Source organism: Penicillium brevicompactum, assembly GCF_028827555.1.
Source record: "Penicillium brevicompactum strain IBT 35665 chromosome Unknown utg000007l_segment0_segment0, whole genome shotgun sequence".
NCBI classification, from domain to species: Eukaryota; Fungi; Ascomycota; class Eurotiomycetes; order Eurotiales; family Aspergillaceae; genus Penicillium; species Penicillium brevicompactum.
Window position 1 is genome coordinate 790415 of NW_026623210.1, and position 15690 is coordinate 806104.

General features: G+C 49.5%; 4 protein-coding genes across 4 annotated transcripts; 1 reads left to right on the plus strand and 3 right to left on the minus strand.

Annotated features, from left to right (window-relative positions):
• Nucleotides 1-684: 684 nt before the first annotated feature.
• N7506_011065 (uncharacterized protein) lies at nt 685-5309 on the plus strand (the record flags this gene model as incomplete). Its single annotated transcript, XM_056960358.1, has 5 exons — nt 685-1175; nt 1230-2748; nt 2803-4293; nt 4341-4804; nt 4889-5309. 5 exons carry the CDS (start codon nt 685-687, stop codon nt 5307-5309), a joined length of 4386 nt encoding a protein of 1461 aa, XP_056806513.1.
• A 266-nt stretch (nt 5310-5575) lies between these two features.
• On the minus strand, nt 5576-7869 carry N7506_011066 (alpha-L-arabinofuranosidase A; the record flags this gene model as incomplete). The annotated part of the gene is made up of 8 exons (XM_056960359.1): nt 5576-5923; nt 5983-6090; nt 6139-6293; nt 6343-6762; nt 6818-7007; nt 7081-7197; nt 7251-7700; nt 7750-7869. 8 exons carry the CDS (start codon nt 7867-7869, stop codon nt 5576-5578), a joined length of 1908 nt encoding a protein of 635 aa, XP_056806514.1.
• A 1096-nt stretch (nt 7870-8965) lies between these two features.
• On the minus strand, nt 8966-10999 carry N7506_011067 (uncharacterized protein; the record flags this gene model as incomplete). Its single annotated transcript, XM_056960360.1, has 4 exons — nt 8966-9897; nt 10010-10352; nt 10418-10688; nt 10749-10999. 4 exons carry the CDS (start codon nt 10997-10999, stop codon nt 8966-8968), a joined length of 1797 nt encoding a protein of 598 aa, XP_056806515.1.
• A 1440-nt stretch (nt 11000-12439) lies between these two features.
• Nucleotides 12440-15635, minus strand: N7506_011068 (uncharacterized protein; the record flags this gene model as incomplete). The annotated part of the gene is made up of 4 exons (XM_056960361.1): nt 12440-14494; nt 14552-14586; nt 14654-15477; nt 15547-15635. The coding sequence occupies 4 exons, from the start codon at nt 15633-15635 to the stop codon at nt 12440-12442; spliced, it is 3003 nt and encodes a 1000-aa protein (XP_056806516.1).
• Nucleotides 15636-15690: the final 55 nt, after the last annotated feature.

Genomic DNA, 15690 nt, shown 5'->3' on the forward strand with positions numbered 1-15690 from the left:
TGACAGCGTTGTAGCTATTCGTCCAAAATTTCCCCATGTTCCAATTGCGTAGCCTGATAGATTCGTAGCCAATGATTCTCACGTTGAAATCCCTGGGCAGCTACTCACACCGCAGTTTTGAATTTGATGACTCTTGAGCCTTCTATTGGGTTTTGTCCTGTGCCATCTCACGCCCGTGTGAGTGACCATGAGTTCTCGGTGGGTTTTGATCTTGTGTTTTGTCGCCAACTCTATATGGCCCGAGATGCCTACAAGGGGATGCTGCTCCGAATTTTGTAGGATGCAAATCCTCATACCTACGATGCCATCAGTAGGACTATAAAATTGACCAGAAAGCCCGATCATGGCCTGAGATATCTAATTTCTATAGAGTGGCCGTTCATGCTGGGTCTACTCATCGTACAGCAATGGTGGGCTCAGATGAGATGTAACTTGGGATACTGAGTAACTTCCGCGAAAGGACTACTGAACCCAGCAGAATGTAGAAAGATGTAACTTTATGGTGTTCTCTCACCTTTCTCGTTCCACCCCAACTGACCTCATCTCAGACCGGTACAAAACCTTGGGGTTCTCGGCTCTGCGGTATTCCGGTTCCCTTAATATCTCCCTCTGCTCAGTTACTTTCTTTCCTTTACTTTCTTTCTTTTCTTTCCTGTTCACCTTCATTCTTTGCTTTCCTCCACCATGGACACGATGAATAACCCGCCTCTAATGCCATCTCCTCCAGACTCATCGGGGGACGATGACCATCGCGACGAGGAGATTCATCAGCTTGCACGCTCATTCTATCGACTTTCGAAAGACATCGTGATCTCCGATTCGGCGGAAGAGGGGATCAACACCTTTCTGAACCCTACCAGCGACCCGGAGCTGGATCCTAGCTCCGACCAATTCAAGTCGCGCAAATGGGTGAGGAACATGCTGCAGATGACCTGCCAGGACCCAAGCCGTCATCCACGTCGCACTGCAGGTGTCTCATTTCGCAATCTCAACGTCTACGGCTACGGGACCGCTACCGACTACCAGACGAACTTTGCCAACATCTGGCTCAAAGCTGCTAGGTCTATCTGGAATTGCTTTATCTCACAGAAGAAGATCCGAATTGACATATTGCGCGACTTGGAAGGGATCCTCCGTAGCGGGGAGATGCTGGTGGTGCTAGGTCGTCCGGGCAGGTACGAGAAGACAAACGGGTGAAACGTCATCAACGCGCAACTAACAATCATCAGCGGATGCTCAACTCTCCTCAAAACACTTGCCGGGGAGACGCATGGCCTGTTCCTAGATGACAAGGAGCAGGCCAAGGTACAGTACGACGGGATCTCATGGGATGATATGCACAGTCGATTCCGTGGGGAAGTGATCTACCAGGCCGAAACCGAAATCCACTTTCCTCAGCTGACTGTTGGTGACACACTCCTGTTTGCTGCTCATGCGAGAGCGCCAAGCAACCGACTGGCCGGTGTTACACGCGATCAGTATGCGATGCATATGCGGGACGTTGTGATGGCGATGCTTGGCTTGACCCATACTATGGACACCAAAGTTGGCAATGAGCTGATCAGGGGAGTCTCGGGAGGCGAGAGAAAGCGAGTCAGTATTGCCGAAACCATGTTATGCAGATGCTCCTTGCAATGTTGGGACAACAGCACGCGCGGCCTTGATAGCTCGACAGCCCTGGAGTGGGCCCGACAAATCCGTATTTCCACGAGCTATACCGGATCAAGTGCAGTTGTTTCACTCTACCAGGCGAGTCAGGCTATCTACGACCTTTTTGACAGAGCAATTGTCCTCTACGAAGGCCGCCAGATCTATTTCGGCAGTGCTACCGACGCACGACGCTTCTTCATCGATATGGGCTTCGATTGTCCCGAGAGACAGACCACTGGTGATTTCCTTACATCACTGACGAGCCCTTCTGAGCGTATTGTGCGAGCAGGATTTGAAAGCCTCGTTCCTCGGACACCTGATGAATTCGCAGAACGCTGGAAGACAAGCACAGAGCGCAAGAAGCTCCTGGTGGAGATTAAAGCAAATGAGTTTGATGAGTCTGTTGCGGATCAAAGATTTGACCAGTTTGATCGCTCTTGTGCAATGGAGAAGTCAAAGCGAACTCGGTCGGGAACGCCCTACACCTTGTCATATGCGATGCAGATTCGCCTGTGCCTTTGGCGTGGTTTTCGACGTCTTCGAGGTGACTTGGCCATGACCCTTGTCAGTGTCATTGGAAATTCCATCATGGGCTTGATCCTTTCAAGCGTCTTCTACAATATGAAGAACAACACCGCCAGCTTCTACAGTCGTGGATCATTGCTCTTTTTTGCTGTCTTGATAAATGCATTTGCCAGTTCACTTGAGATTCTGGCAATGTACCAGCAACGTCCCATTGTTGAGAAACATGCCAAATACTCCCTTTACCACCCGTCAGCAGAAGCTATCAGCGGCTTGATCGTGGAGCTTCCTTCGAAGGTCATTCTTGCCATCCTGTTTAACGTCATCATCTATTTCCTGCCAAATTTGCGTCGAACGCCCGGTCACTTCTTCACCTTTTTGCTTTTTACTTTCACCACTACTCTCGTCATGTCTACTCTATTCCGTTGGATAGGCGCAATATCACGATCAGTGGCGCAATCTGTGACACCAGCCTCAATATTCATGCTGCTTTTGATCATTTACACCGGTTTTACCATTCCTATCCGGGATATGCATCCTTGGTTCCGATGGCTCAACTATCTGGACCCGATTTCCGTAAGATGGTCCCTTTTCGCGCATTCTGTAACAAGATTTGCTAACACTCGATAGTACTCCTTCGAGTCTCTCATGATCAATGAATTCAGCAACAGGCAATTTCCCTGCTCGGATTATGTACCGGGTCTCTTGGAAGTTTACAAAAGCGTTCCACTCAGCTCCAAGACCTGTTCAGGCAAGGGTGCCGTCGCAGGTCAGGATTTCATAGATGGTGACAGATACCTCAACACGACTTATCACTATTATCAATCCCATTTGTGGCGAAACTTGGGCATCCTCTTCGTCTTCCTTGTCGGGCTGCTTGCTATGTATATCGTTTCCAGCGAGTATGTTCGAGCCAAGCCTTCCAAAGGTGAAATCCTGGTTTTCCCGCAAGGTAAAATGCCAGGATTCACCAGAAGCTCCACGAAGGACGATCCGGAGGTTGTGATCACAGCAGAGAAATCCTCAGTCGTCGCCGAGCCTCAACACCAAACTGCCGCTATTGCTCGCCAGACTTCCGTGTTTCAATGGGAGAACGTATGTTATGACATCAAGATCAAAGGCAATTCTCGGCGCATTCTCGACTGTGTGGACGGCTGGGTGAAGCCTGGGACATTGACGGCGCTAATGGGTGTGACTGGTGCTGGGAAGACATCGCTGTTGGATGTTTTAGCTGACCGTGTCACCATTGGCGTTATCACCGGCGATATGCTTGTCAATGGTCGAGCCCGGGATGACTCGTTCCAACGAAAGACAGGATACGTTCAACAGCAAGACCTTCATCTTGAGACAAGCACTGTCCGTGAAGCTCTGGTTTTCAGCGCTCTCTTGCGCCAACCTTCCACTGTACCATACAATGAGAAGATCTCGTACGTTGAAGAGGTTATCCGCATGCTTGGTATGGAAGAATTTGCAGATGCCGTGGTCGGGGTTTTGGGCGAAGGCCTCAACGTGGATCAACGAAAGCGTCTGACTATCGGCGTGGAACTAGCAGCAAAGCCAGGCCTACTACTCTTCTTTGATGAGCCGACCTCGGGTCTTGATAGTCAAACGGCCTGGTCAATTTGTACCTTGATGCGAAACTTGGCTGACCACGGTCAAGCTGTGTTGTGCACAATCCACCAACCCTCGGCTATTTTGATGCAGCAATTTGATCGCCTCTTGTTTCTGGCCAAGGGAGGCCGAACTGTGTACTTCGGCGAGCTTGGAAACAACATGCAAACTTTGATCAAATATTTCGAGGACAAGGGATCGTCCAAATGCCCACCAAATGCGAATCCAGCCGAGTGGATACTGGAGGTGATTGGTGCAGCTCCGGGGTCTCACGCCGACCGAGACTGGGGCGATGAGTGGGTCAAAAGCGCTGAGCGTGCCGAACTTCGCCGTGAACTTGCAGCAATGAAAGCAGAATCGCTGAGCAAGCCTCCACCTGCTAGTGCCGAGTTTGCCGAGTTTGCGATGCCGATCTGGTATCAGTTCCTTGTTTGCATTCGTCGGATGTTCCAACAGTACTGGAGAACCCCAGTGTATCTTTATTCGAAGGCAGCTGTCTGCATACTTCCAGTGAGTATTATCTGCTTTATGGAATCGACTCCCACTAACATTCATAGCCACTTTTCATCGGATTTAGCTTCTGGCATTCACCCACCAGCTTGCAAGGACTGCAGAACCAAACGTTTGCCATTTTTATGCTGCTCACCATATTTCCCAATTTGGTGCAGCAGATGATGCCGCATTTCGTCACGCAGCGCGCTTTGTATGAAGTCCGAGAGCGACCCTCCAAAGCATATTCATGGAAGGCCTTCATGGTAGCCAGTATCTTCACCGAGCTGCCATGGAACGTATTGTTCGCAGTCCCGGTTTTCTTCTCGTGGTATTATCCGATCGGGTTGTATCATAATGCCCAGCCCACCGATGCAGTTGCCGAACGTGGTGGAGTCATGTTCGTTTTCATCTTGGCTTTCTTGATGTTTACGTCCACTTTCAGCTCCATGATGATTGCTGGTATAGACCAAGCAGAGACCGCCAGTAACATTACCCAATTGATGTTCTCGCTCTGTTTGACCTTCAATGGGTAAGTGACCTATCCATCCCTCTTTCTTTCCCTTCAGTTTCCTCCACCTTGCAAGTGCTCAAAGAATACTAATCTTTTTGATAGTGTGCTTGCGAGCCCATCGGCTCTTCCTCGCTTCTGGATCTTTATGTACCGCCTATCTCCATTTACGTATCTCGTGTCCGGCGTACTTTCAACAGGGCTGGGTGGGACGGAGATCAAATGTTCCGACATCGAGTTGCTTACTGTCATGCCTCCAGCGGGACACAACTGCTCCAGCTATCTGGATCCCTACGTGCACGCTCTGCATGGAAAGTTGATCAATCCAGAGGCATCGACAGAGTGCAAAGTGTGCCCAATTTCAAGCACCGATCAGTTCCTTGCTCTTCTCAACATGGACTATTCAGATCATCAGCGCAACATCGGGATCTTGTTTGCCTTTGTGGTGTTCAATATTGTGGCAGCAGTGTTCCTCTACTGGCTGTGCCGCGTACCCAAGCGCAAGTCGCGAACAGTCAAAGCTTGAATCTGGCCATTGATCTCAGATATCCACCTGAGTATTCTCATCTCATGCTCAATGGTCTTATCTAGCTAACTTAATGTATGCTTGTTCTCAAAGAAAAATAAGGTTCTAATATGCCCACGTGGATTGCTTTGTATTTCCTGTGTAATTGCTGGTTCTAGAATAACCTTGGACAACGGAGATTCAGTCCATTAAATTGGGTTTAGCTTCTCATCCTAATATGCAATATATTTACTCGAAGCTGTGGCAATCACCCCACCCAAGACCCACTAATTGGTGGAAAGCACAGCAACACTCAGATTGGGCAACTTGAAGCTGAATTCGCCCTTCTTGCCAGCCTTTATCTGAGTAGTCTTGCTCTTCACAAGGTTGGATCCACCCACGGCATTCATGCTGAAGGCGTCAGGGGCAGTCAAGATAGTCAAGTCAGCCTTGGTGCCACGGCCGACACCCTCGAATGTCAGCGACACAGGCACGTCGGCGGTACTGTTGTAGACCGCTCCCTTAAAAATGTGCGAGTTGGTCTTGCTGTCCAGGCCAGTCGCGTAGTACAGGGGACCGAAAGAGTCGGGGGAGGTGGATGGAAGGGTGTCGGTCATGATATTGTGGTTGAACAGCTATGTTGCGAGGATTGTTAGTTTATTTGTCAGGTGGTTGAGGGCAAGGAGAAACATACGCTGTAGATGTGGAAACTGGTGGAGCGCGCTGTTTGATCAGGGTTGGAGTTGAAGGAGAGAATGGTCGGAGACCACTGGTAGCTGTCCTTGTTCATCAAAAAAGGAGCCTGCTTTTTGTTAGAGTTTGCATTTATGTATCAAATTTGAACGCTTACATAGGTCGTTCCGATGATCTTGTCAGCGTTACGTTCTGCGCCCAAAAGCAGGACAGCCTCGGCCACAGAACCGATCCACCACGGGTAGAGGGAGAAATGGGTGTTGGACCAGTCAATGCCAACTCCGTTGTTTGGCTCAGTGGCAGCAATCTCGCCTTGAAGTGGGTCAGTCAAATGTTCTTTGAGAAAGGCAGAAAGACTTACCAAGCAAGATCGGGTGCTCCTTCGAGTAGCTATCGAACATATTGAACTTGGTGATGAAGTTATCCGGGGTGTCATAGAGGTGATAATCACCACCGGCGGTTCCAGGGATAGTCATGTCGATGGTCGAAGCCAACACCTGGATGTCGGGGTACTTGGCTGTGATAGCCTTATAGAATGCTGGGAACCGGTACGCCTTGTATGATTCCAAACCGCTGTTAAGGTTGTCCTCGTTGCCAACCTCAACGTAGTTGATCTTCCAAGGTTCTGGGTGGCCAACCTTGGCACGCAAAGCGCCATACTCGGTGTCCACAGATCCAGTCAAGAACTCGATTTCGTTGAGTGCATCCTGCACGTAGAAGTCAAGCTCAGACTCAGGGACCAAGTCACCGTTAAGAGCAAGACCGCCCCAGACGGCGAGGACTGAGGACATCGGGTCAGATAGACCAATCAAAAGATAGTGGGAAGTTTTACTTACTAGGTTCCATGTTGAGATCGTCACACCACTCCATGTATTCAATCAAGCCAAGTCCAAGGGTTTCCTGGTATTGCCAGGTGGTGGCACGACCAGGGCGGTCCTTGAGAGGTCCGATCGTCTCGTTCCACTTCCAGCGGCCCTCGATGGTGTCACCCTCAAGGTTGTTGCCTCCGGGGAAACGAAGGAAAGTCTATGGGACTTGTTAGAATTTGAGATATTCACATCGTTTCGCGCTTCTTTGGTGCGGGATATCGACTACTTACGGGACCCATGTCCTTCATGGCCTGCATCAAGTCTTTGCGCATGCCGTTGGGGCGGTCATTCCATGTAGGTGGGAACAAGCTAATCAGATTGAAGTCCAGCGAGTTACTTGATGCTTTCTGTTTGATATTAGCCGTTGACTGTACAAGATTGCGCTGGTGCCAGATCTTACGGAGCCATCGAAAGTCAGTGAGAAGGTATTCTTGATGTCAGAGCTCTTGGCCTTGGGGGTCAGAGTGAAGCTGTGCTGCACCCAAGAGTCTGCCTTGCTCTTTGAGTTGACCTTGGTAGTGGCAAGCACCTTTCCACTGGGTGACAGGAGGGAGGCAGTGAAGGAGCCACTGTAGGAGCCCTTCACGTAAAAGGATCCACTGTACTTTTGTGGGCGCACATCGATGCCCCAGAAACCTGCGTTGATGAGACCCGCAGTACCACTTCCCTTGACGTTGACAGAGGTCGGGAGAGCGGTGGACAGGGGATCAGTCAGGTTCTTCAGGGACAGCGAAGAATCTCCAGCAGCAGTCCAGGCATCCAGTGAAGTAGGAAACTTGGAACTGCCTTGGAAAGCTCTGTTGCGAATCAATTCGGCATAGAGACCTCCCTCGCCGCAGTGGTTGATTTCCTTGAATCTCGTTAGTCACGATATTTCACGAGGGTAGAACTCAACATACCTCTTCCATTGCACCATACTGTAGACCTGACGTAGCATTGCCGCCAGACTTCGCTACGGAGATAGTGACGGCCGCACCATAGGATGCCAGAAGTGGCAACAGGAGATACTTGTGCAGCATTTTGCCGTGTACAGACTCAACCAGCGTATCAGCTCGTTGATCCTTTCCAATATGCACGAAGCACAGGTAGACGGCTTCTTGGGGTGAATATTTATATGCGCATAGCTCAGACACTAGCAAAGAACCCGCCGGCTAATTTCTCTTGCTCCTCATTTCATCTCGATTGATGCGGAAGATCCGATATGAAACCGGAGGGGGGCAGGGGGTTGAGGTGTTGATCCCTGCGACTTCAGTGGAAAATGTCTGCCGACAGCTCGAAAAATACCGACACTCCACTCCCCTTTGGGAAAATCTCCATGAGGAGTGCATGAACTAAAGAGGACCCCTCCAGGAAAATACCATCTGGGGAAATGTCGGCACAGCTAGGGCGTTTTTAATCATCTGTTCCTTGCGTCAGGTCATGCAACGTTGAAGCACCTGCATGATGTCAGGAAAACGCCGAGACATGCGCCTGTGAGTAATTTGAAAGGCTTCATGCTGGTTTCAAGGTACCAATTCTGGGCATGTTGTTCTTGGCCGCAATTGAGGGGTAATGCCCAACGCCATGGCCGGGAATGCGGAATGTGATTGACGGGTAAATCAACGCGCCGGTCTCCGCCGCAGATCTTCCCCTTGCTCTGTCAATATATTCACGAGATTTCCAGGACTTGCACTCGGGAATATCCTCAGTTGAGAGCTTGCCGAAGACTTGGCAGCGCGGGAGCCACCTCTCCTTTCTTGGCTTCATTCATGCCTGATAAGTCAGGCCATTGACGTCTTGGCCAAGTTGTGAGCAAACAACGTTGAAATCGTAGCGTTTCAATTGCTTGCCCAATTAATTGAAAGTTGAGGGGAGATGAGATGCAGGGGCAAGGTAGAATCGATTTGGGTATATATAATTACTATGTATATTCAACACCCGAATGAGCACAACAAAATGAGGCAGTGCCTACACAGGCTGGTGGACGAAATGGAGCGGCGTTGCCAAGGTGGCAAAGCGAAATTAGGTAAGCTTTTGGCGAGAGAAGTTGAAGGGAACCATAGAGAACACAGGTAAGAAGACACACGACTGCTCAATGGTAGCCCAACACCGTTGTCGCCCTTTCAAGTTGACTATCTAGAAGACGGTACCCTTGACCTGAGCGACCTTCTTGAGATCGATGTTGCGGATCATGATGGTCCAGGCAATAGCCAGGGCCATAATACCGAGACCAGCAGAGAGCATGCGCACCTCAGCATATCCATAGGCATGTTGAATAGCCAGTCTCGTCTCGCTTCCCATGGGGTAGCTGGTTTGGGTATCGAGATCTTCATAAATGTTCTCGAAATTGTCCATGGCTGACTCGGGAAGGTACATTCTCAAAGCCTTGGGGAAGGTGTTTGTCCAGATAGCTGTGCAGATAGTGTATCCAGCAGATCCACCAATAGTACCGACAACGTTCAGCAAGCCAAGCGCAGCTGCGACGTGCTGGTGGTCGACGGCCGCGAGAATAGCAATCTGTTCGACCAGAATGAAGATAGAACCTCCAATAGAGATGAAGATCTGGCACATGACCTGGTATCCGACAGTCATACCAGGCTTGCGGAAGTAGATCATCAAACCTTGGGCGAAGATGTATAGAGGTACGGAAATGTAAAGCAGCCACTTGAAACGACCAGTCCGACTGATGATCCATCCCACCAAGAGAAGAAGCACACCTGAAACGACGTCGAAGGTGTTGCTAACATATCCAGCTTCGGCGATGGTAAGATTGTTGACAACCTGGAGGAAAGAGGTGAAGTAGTTGTTCCAGCAGTAGTAGGAGAGTTGATAGGTAGCGTCCAAGAGACAAGCACCAATGACCGTCCGATCGGTGAGAATAGGGAAGTTCAGCATAGGCGAGGGAGCCACCCACTTCTCGTAGATGGCGAAAATGAATAGCATGCAGAAACCAATGACAAGCATGGCGATAATATAGCCGGTGCCCCAGCCGTTGGGGGCTTCACTTGCGATATCAAAGGGCAGTTCGAAAAGGACCAGTCCAATAGTGAACAACACAACTCCGAGCACTAATGAACGTTAGTCTTTTGCTGGAAATTTCAGCGACACGAGTGAAAATGTTCGGGCGTTTACAGCGCCCAGATCCTCTCTGTCGTTGAAGCTGGAAGAAGTGATACTCACAGTCGAATTCCACAACCCAGTGCCAGACACTTTGCAAAAATGTGCGACCACTTGACTCTCTGGCGCGGTGGCCTTCACGTCCAGCCTTGCGAAGGGTAGACTTCAGAACGAAATACAAAGGCGCCGCGACGATGGGGAAGATAATCGCCCAGCAGCCGAGACCCCATCTCCAGCTGACCTGGTAGTAGAACTCGTCGGCAACCTTGGGACCAGCAAATGCGGTGATGATGTAGGGCGAGGATGTGAAAGCAAAGGCAAGACCTCGGTTCTTCAGCTTGGACGCATCGGCGGTGATGACATCGATGGAGTACTCCATACCACTGAAGCCGATGTAGTAGAAGACCTAGAATCATATCGGTCAGTAATCCAAACGTATCGAACAGAAACGATGGTAGGCGTCAAGCTTACATATGCGGTACAGTAAATAGCGAAGCTATCGCATGCGGCCAGGAGAATCAAACCAAGGGTAGCGAAGCAGGTCATAACGAGGAAACCTTCGGCACGACCCCAGGTATCCATAATCTTTCCGACGGGGATATAGACCGCCGCTGAGAACGCGTCGGCCATGGCAGTAGGGACACCAGACAGGGAGTGGGCAGTGAAAGAACTGGAGATGTAGGGACTCAAGCTGCTGAAGACGGAGGATTGGAAGGCGTTGACAAAGTACAAGAACCAGATGCTGTTAAGACCAGGCATTAATGACTATGCGAAAAAAAGTGAATGTGTTGCGGCAACATACTTGATGAACACGAAGGCCAAGGTCTTCTTGGACCAAGTCAAGGTGATAGCCTCAATGTCTCTCACACCATGCTGCAGGTCTTCCGCAGGCTTCTCTGGCTGTTGGACTTCGGTATCCGTAGTAGGATCTCTCTTGCTCTCTTCCACGGTGGTTCCCTCCACCGGGGTGGCTGAGGAAGCACTGGCAGCATCATCAGCCGCGAAGCGGTTGAGGACCGTTCGGGCCCTTCGGATCAGAAGACGAACACCCATGGCTCAGGCAAAGATATTGACGGTTGTAGACTGAAAACAGAACATAGAACGAAGGCCGTAGACCTTATATTTAGTATAGAAAATTTCCGCGATCGGCTCGGTAAAATAAACACCCCCAAAAACCACGCGGTGCCATGAGACTAGCGGGACTTTGCGTGGCCCATGGACATTGATTTGTTGGGAAAAGCCGAGCTGGAAAGCAAAGGCCTCCACTTCCAAGAACAGGCCTTCGCCTAGCGTCCCGCTTAGCAGCCAGAAGCAGCCACCGGTCCACCGAAGGAGTCAGGGCAGATCTAATCAGATGCCTCCCTCATCTTATCACCCGACCGCTAGTCCCAACCCGGTAAGCGTCAGCCACACTAAGCTTCGGAGTGGCCTTTTCAAGCTTCGCTTGGTTTCGCTTGGCCCCTTGGCGTCCCCTCAGAAATTAATTGCGGATACTGTCTTTGGGCTTTCCATGTAAATTCTCTCGCTTGTCGCGCAACCGGGGAATCAAATGGAGCTCAGGGAAATTTTCGTCTTATCTGATCGTGAATCGGTCGTGAGAGCCCTGGAGATCGGATCAGCTCGGATCAGCTCGCACCGTTGTGAGCTTGTTTGAATGGTTTCATTCTTTCGGGAAATGATGGTCAATTTTTGGCTGTCATGTTTGCTGATCGATTGGCCACCATTTAGTCAGAGCCCATTCCGAGATTCTCGGAAACCGACCGCATTTCAAATATTGTTTAAAATCTTCCATAGTTCATTTCTGATATATCGCCAAGCGCGTGACGTCCTCGTGGAACGTACGACTTTTGGAAATGGGCTAACCCCATCTTGCTTCATCCGATGGACCCGGTGGAGAGCCCTACCGGTCAAGGCGAACGATGGTCGAAATTACCCTACGAATTGCCACCTGCAAGTCTTCCGATATCCGGGATTTTCCCATGCGCTCGGTGCCTGGCTTGATGTTCGTAATTGTGGACTCTCCGCAAGCCAAATTGGAGACTTGCATTATATATGAACTTGTGGCGTATCGAGGACCTCGGGAGTATTTGGTTCCCCGAAACGCCATCCGTGGATGTTTGCTCTAATTTTTTTCAAAGAAAGAAAGAAAGAAAGAAAGAACACTGTGTATTATCTTGGCGTTAGCACGCCTGATGCTTTCGTCGTCTGGCTGTTCACCAGAGTCACTGAGTCAATGAAGTCAAACCTGCCGGCGGGTGTGCTTGCTAATGCTTCTTGAATAGCACGGATCAAAGAAGTATCCCTTGGCTGCCGCGAAACGTGATATAGGCCGTGAACCTTGACCTTAGGCCACAATCTCCTTCGTTGCATGATCCTCTCTGCGCGCCCGACCCTACTCCAATGGTTTCTCAAAAATGACTTGAGACTCCTAAGATCATATTGTCGATCAGTAAATTGAGAGTCACAACGCATGTATCTGTCAGTGCGGGATAGTTACTTTGGGGAGCTCCATTCCTCCACGGTGCTCAGTGCTTTCTTCGTATGTATGTGCTCCGGGCCATGAACTTGGCTGAAGAGGCTGGCACACTCTGTCATCAAATCTATAGCTTCATTCCGACGTCCTTGAAAGGCCCATGTTTCAGCCAGATATTTCATGTTGAGTACTGTGTGTCGGTGCTCAGATCCAAGAACTTGTTTGTTGATCTCAAGCGCTGTCGTATATAGCGCTTCAGCCTCGTCCAACCGCCATAGCTGAGTATAAACTTTCCCCAGTTGGCTTGCATGTACAGCTGTCTGGGGATGATCGGATCCCAATGTTGCTTTGGACATCTCGAGTACGAGTGGAGCCAACTCTGCCGCATCCGAGAGTCTACCCTGAAAGATGTAGAGATTCAGGAGGCAACCTGCCGCTTCAATTGTTTCGAAACTTCGAGGGCCCAACTCTCGCAGAAAACATTTGATAGATTGGGTACACAGCTCTTCGCTTTTCGAATATTCTCCTTTGAGTGAAAGTAACGATCCCATTTCAAGATTTGCACGTGCCGTCATGAAATGATCGGGTCCATAGACTTTGGCAGTTATCTTGGTGAGCCTTTCAAGCAGTACCACTGCTTCTTTCGTATTCTTTTGATCAAGGTGATATCTTGTCAGGCTACGAAGAGTATGAAGGAGGAGTTCATCATCAGGGTCGCAAATGATTTCTGCAATTTCAACGCATTCTTTGAGCAGTGCGAACGACTCTTCTATCCGGCCATCGAGCAATTGGCAAGAGCCGACTTGATTTAGTAGCCAAACTCGATGCGATCCAGGCTCTTCATCTGATGTTGTATCAAGGATATAAAGAGCATGAGGTATGGCTGCCCTCCACGGACCTCGGTGAAGCCGGTCGGGCTCGGGAAAGTTGTCGGAAATGTGTTTAAGCACCCATTCTTTCCAAGCTTGCAGATATATCCCTGACCTGAGCCAATTTCGCATTGCAAGGTGGACAAGTCGATGCATACTCAGGGTAGTCCCACTTTGCTGTACGCGTACAAAGGAATAGGAGACTAGTACACCGATTGCCTTCTCCCGCTCAAGAGCATTACTCTTGCCAAGGAAGCATGTGGGGATGTCTTCACTCGCCATGCACCCCATTTGCATCAGATACTGAGAGGCAAGTGGATGTTTCTGGTGAATTTGATGAAAAGAGGTGAGCCATGTCGTCGCCACAGGATTCCGAATGCTTTTGTAACGGCCCTCATCCTCAAAATCCTCACTCAGCAGATCGATGGCGCTCTGCTCCTGGCAATCTAGAAGTCTGACATATGCTTCAATTGATGTCATGTTTTCGTTGATGAAAGATGCAGCTTGGACAATGGCTAAGGGGAGATAAGTCAAGCGGTCAAGAAATTGGCGTGTGACTTCCACATCTTCGAGGAGCTCTTTGCGAGTCAGACTGTTCCGTAAGACTTGTATAGCATTCTGCTCATTCATCTCAGTGATTTGGATAACATCTTCAGCGGCAAGTAAGCGAGCTATCTTGTGGCTTCGTGTTGTGAATAAGATGACACCTTGATTGCTGACTGGAAGGTCTTTGGTCTCACTCCAAAGATCATGGTCATCTGCATTGTCGAAAATAAGGAGCCACCTGCCGGATTCCGGTTGACTAAGGTGCCTCTGAACAAGAACCTTGACGTCCTCACCTTGTGTATCAGAAGTGTTTATCCCAACTTGATCCGCAATCCTCTGGTATGCCTGGTGAATAGACTCCGTATCCATGGCAGGAACCCAAAATACCGAGCAATCTGAGTACAGCTCCCGAATCTGATATGCCAACTCAAGCACAACTTGCGTCTTCCCCACTCCTCCTAGTCCAAATAGGGCAATTCGTTCAGAATGACAGGTGGTAAATAGCCTTCTTTTGATCTTAACCGTGATGTGATGGTCTACATATCGAGAATTTCTGTCAAAGGGTACTTCCCAGCATGATGATTTGTCGGACAGAAAGGGCTTCCCGGAGGAACCGATGGCTCGCAAAATCCGAGACTGTGCCACTCGGGCTTCGTGTTCCTATGAAAAGGTCAATACACAGTATTTTTATTTCTAAAAAATTAAGCTGGCACTCACTCGCAAAACGTCCTCAAAATTAACATTTGTCCTTCCTGTCAAAAGTTAGATCTAAATATCCTCGTAACAAGAATCCATCTTTCTTCCTATACCCAGGCTTACCTTGTTTGCTCGATAGATTCGAGATACAGCCTTGAACAGACGACTTTTGCCCCGAATGATGAAGGTAGGCATGGGTTGCAGACTCGATCACACTGCGCTTTTGGTATTCATTCATGTGAACTCCTTGAAGCCCTTGTTCGACATTGAAGCGAAAATAGCGTTGCGTATTTGATTGGTTGCACCATCGAGCCATAAAGCGGCGTTCAGTGCTCTCGGGTTTCGTGGCCATCCGGACAAGTGTTTGTGAGAGAAACTTGAGCATCTTGTTGTCAACAGGCACTCGTGCTGGGCTTCCTGTGCCTATGGAAAGAATACATTTGACCAGAGGTCTCAGTTCACGGGTTTCGTTACACCATATGTCTGTGGCTTCCTCTTCAATTTCCTCAATCGGGTTGTTGGCACCAAAGGCGCCATCAACGAATTCGCGGTTTCCAATCCTTACTGGATCAAAGAATCCCGTTGCTGCAGAAGTTGCCAGGGCTGCCTCACATATTGTGGCTGATACCGTGCCTTCGCTTGAGATCTTGTAGCTCCGCAGACGAGTCACCTGCAAGGTCTCTTTGGCCGTTGTGCATACGAACATTCGGCATCGACCAGAGCTACCATAGTCCATTGGATCCTCAGGGGACAGGCCAGCACGGGAAATGACTTCCTCGATCGCGACCTTGAGCTTTTTGCTGTCATACTGGGGTACAATGTTGCCAGCCCAGTCAATAGGCAGGTTGTTGACCTTCTCACCAAACACTGATTCCATCAACTCCGTGTATGCGCAAATGCACTCGTCGATTCCCATTTCCAGTCGTCCCAACATTATGGCAATAAGCCTAAAGGAATAGAAGAATTAGCATTTTTCTGGACGTGATTCAGACTTTGAGTATGTCATTTCCACACACCCTCCAGTGCTTGTGCCTCCGATCAAATCAAACACATCACATGGTTTCAACACCTGATTGTCATCGCGTTCTGCATTGAGTTGGCTCATAAGATCTCTCAGTATGAGAAGACTGGATAATCCCCTCACTCCGCCCCCATCTAAA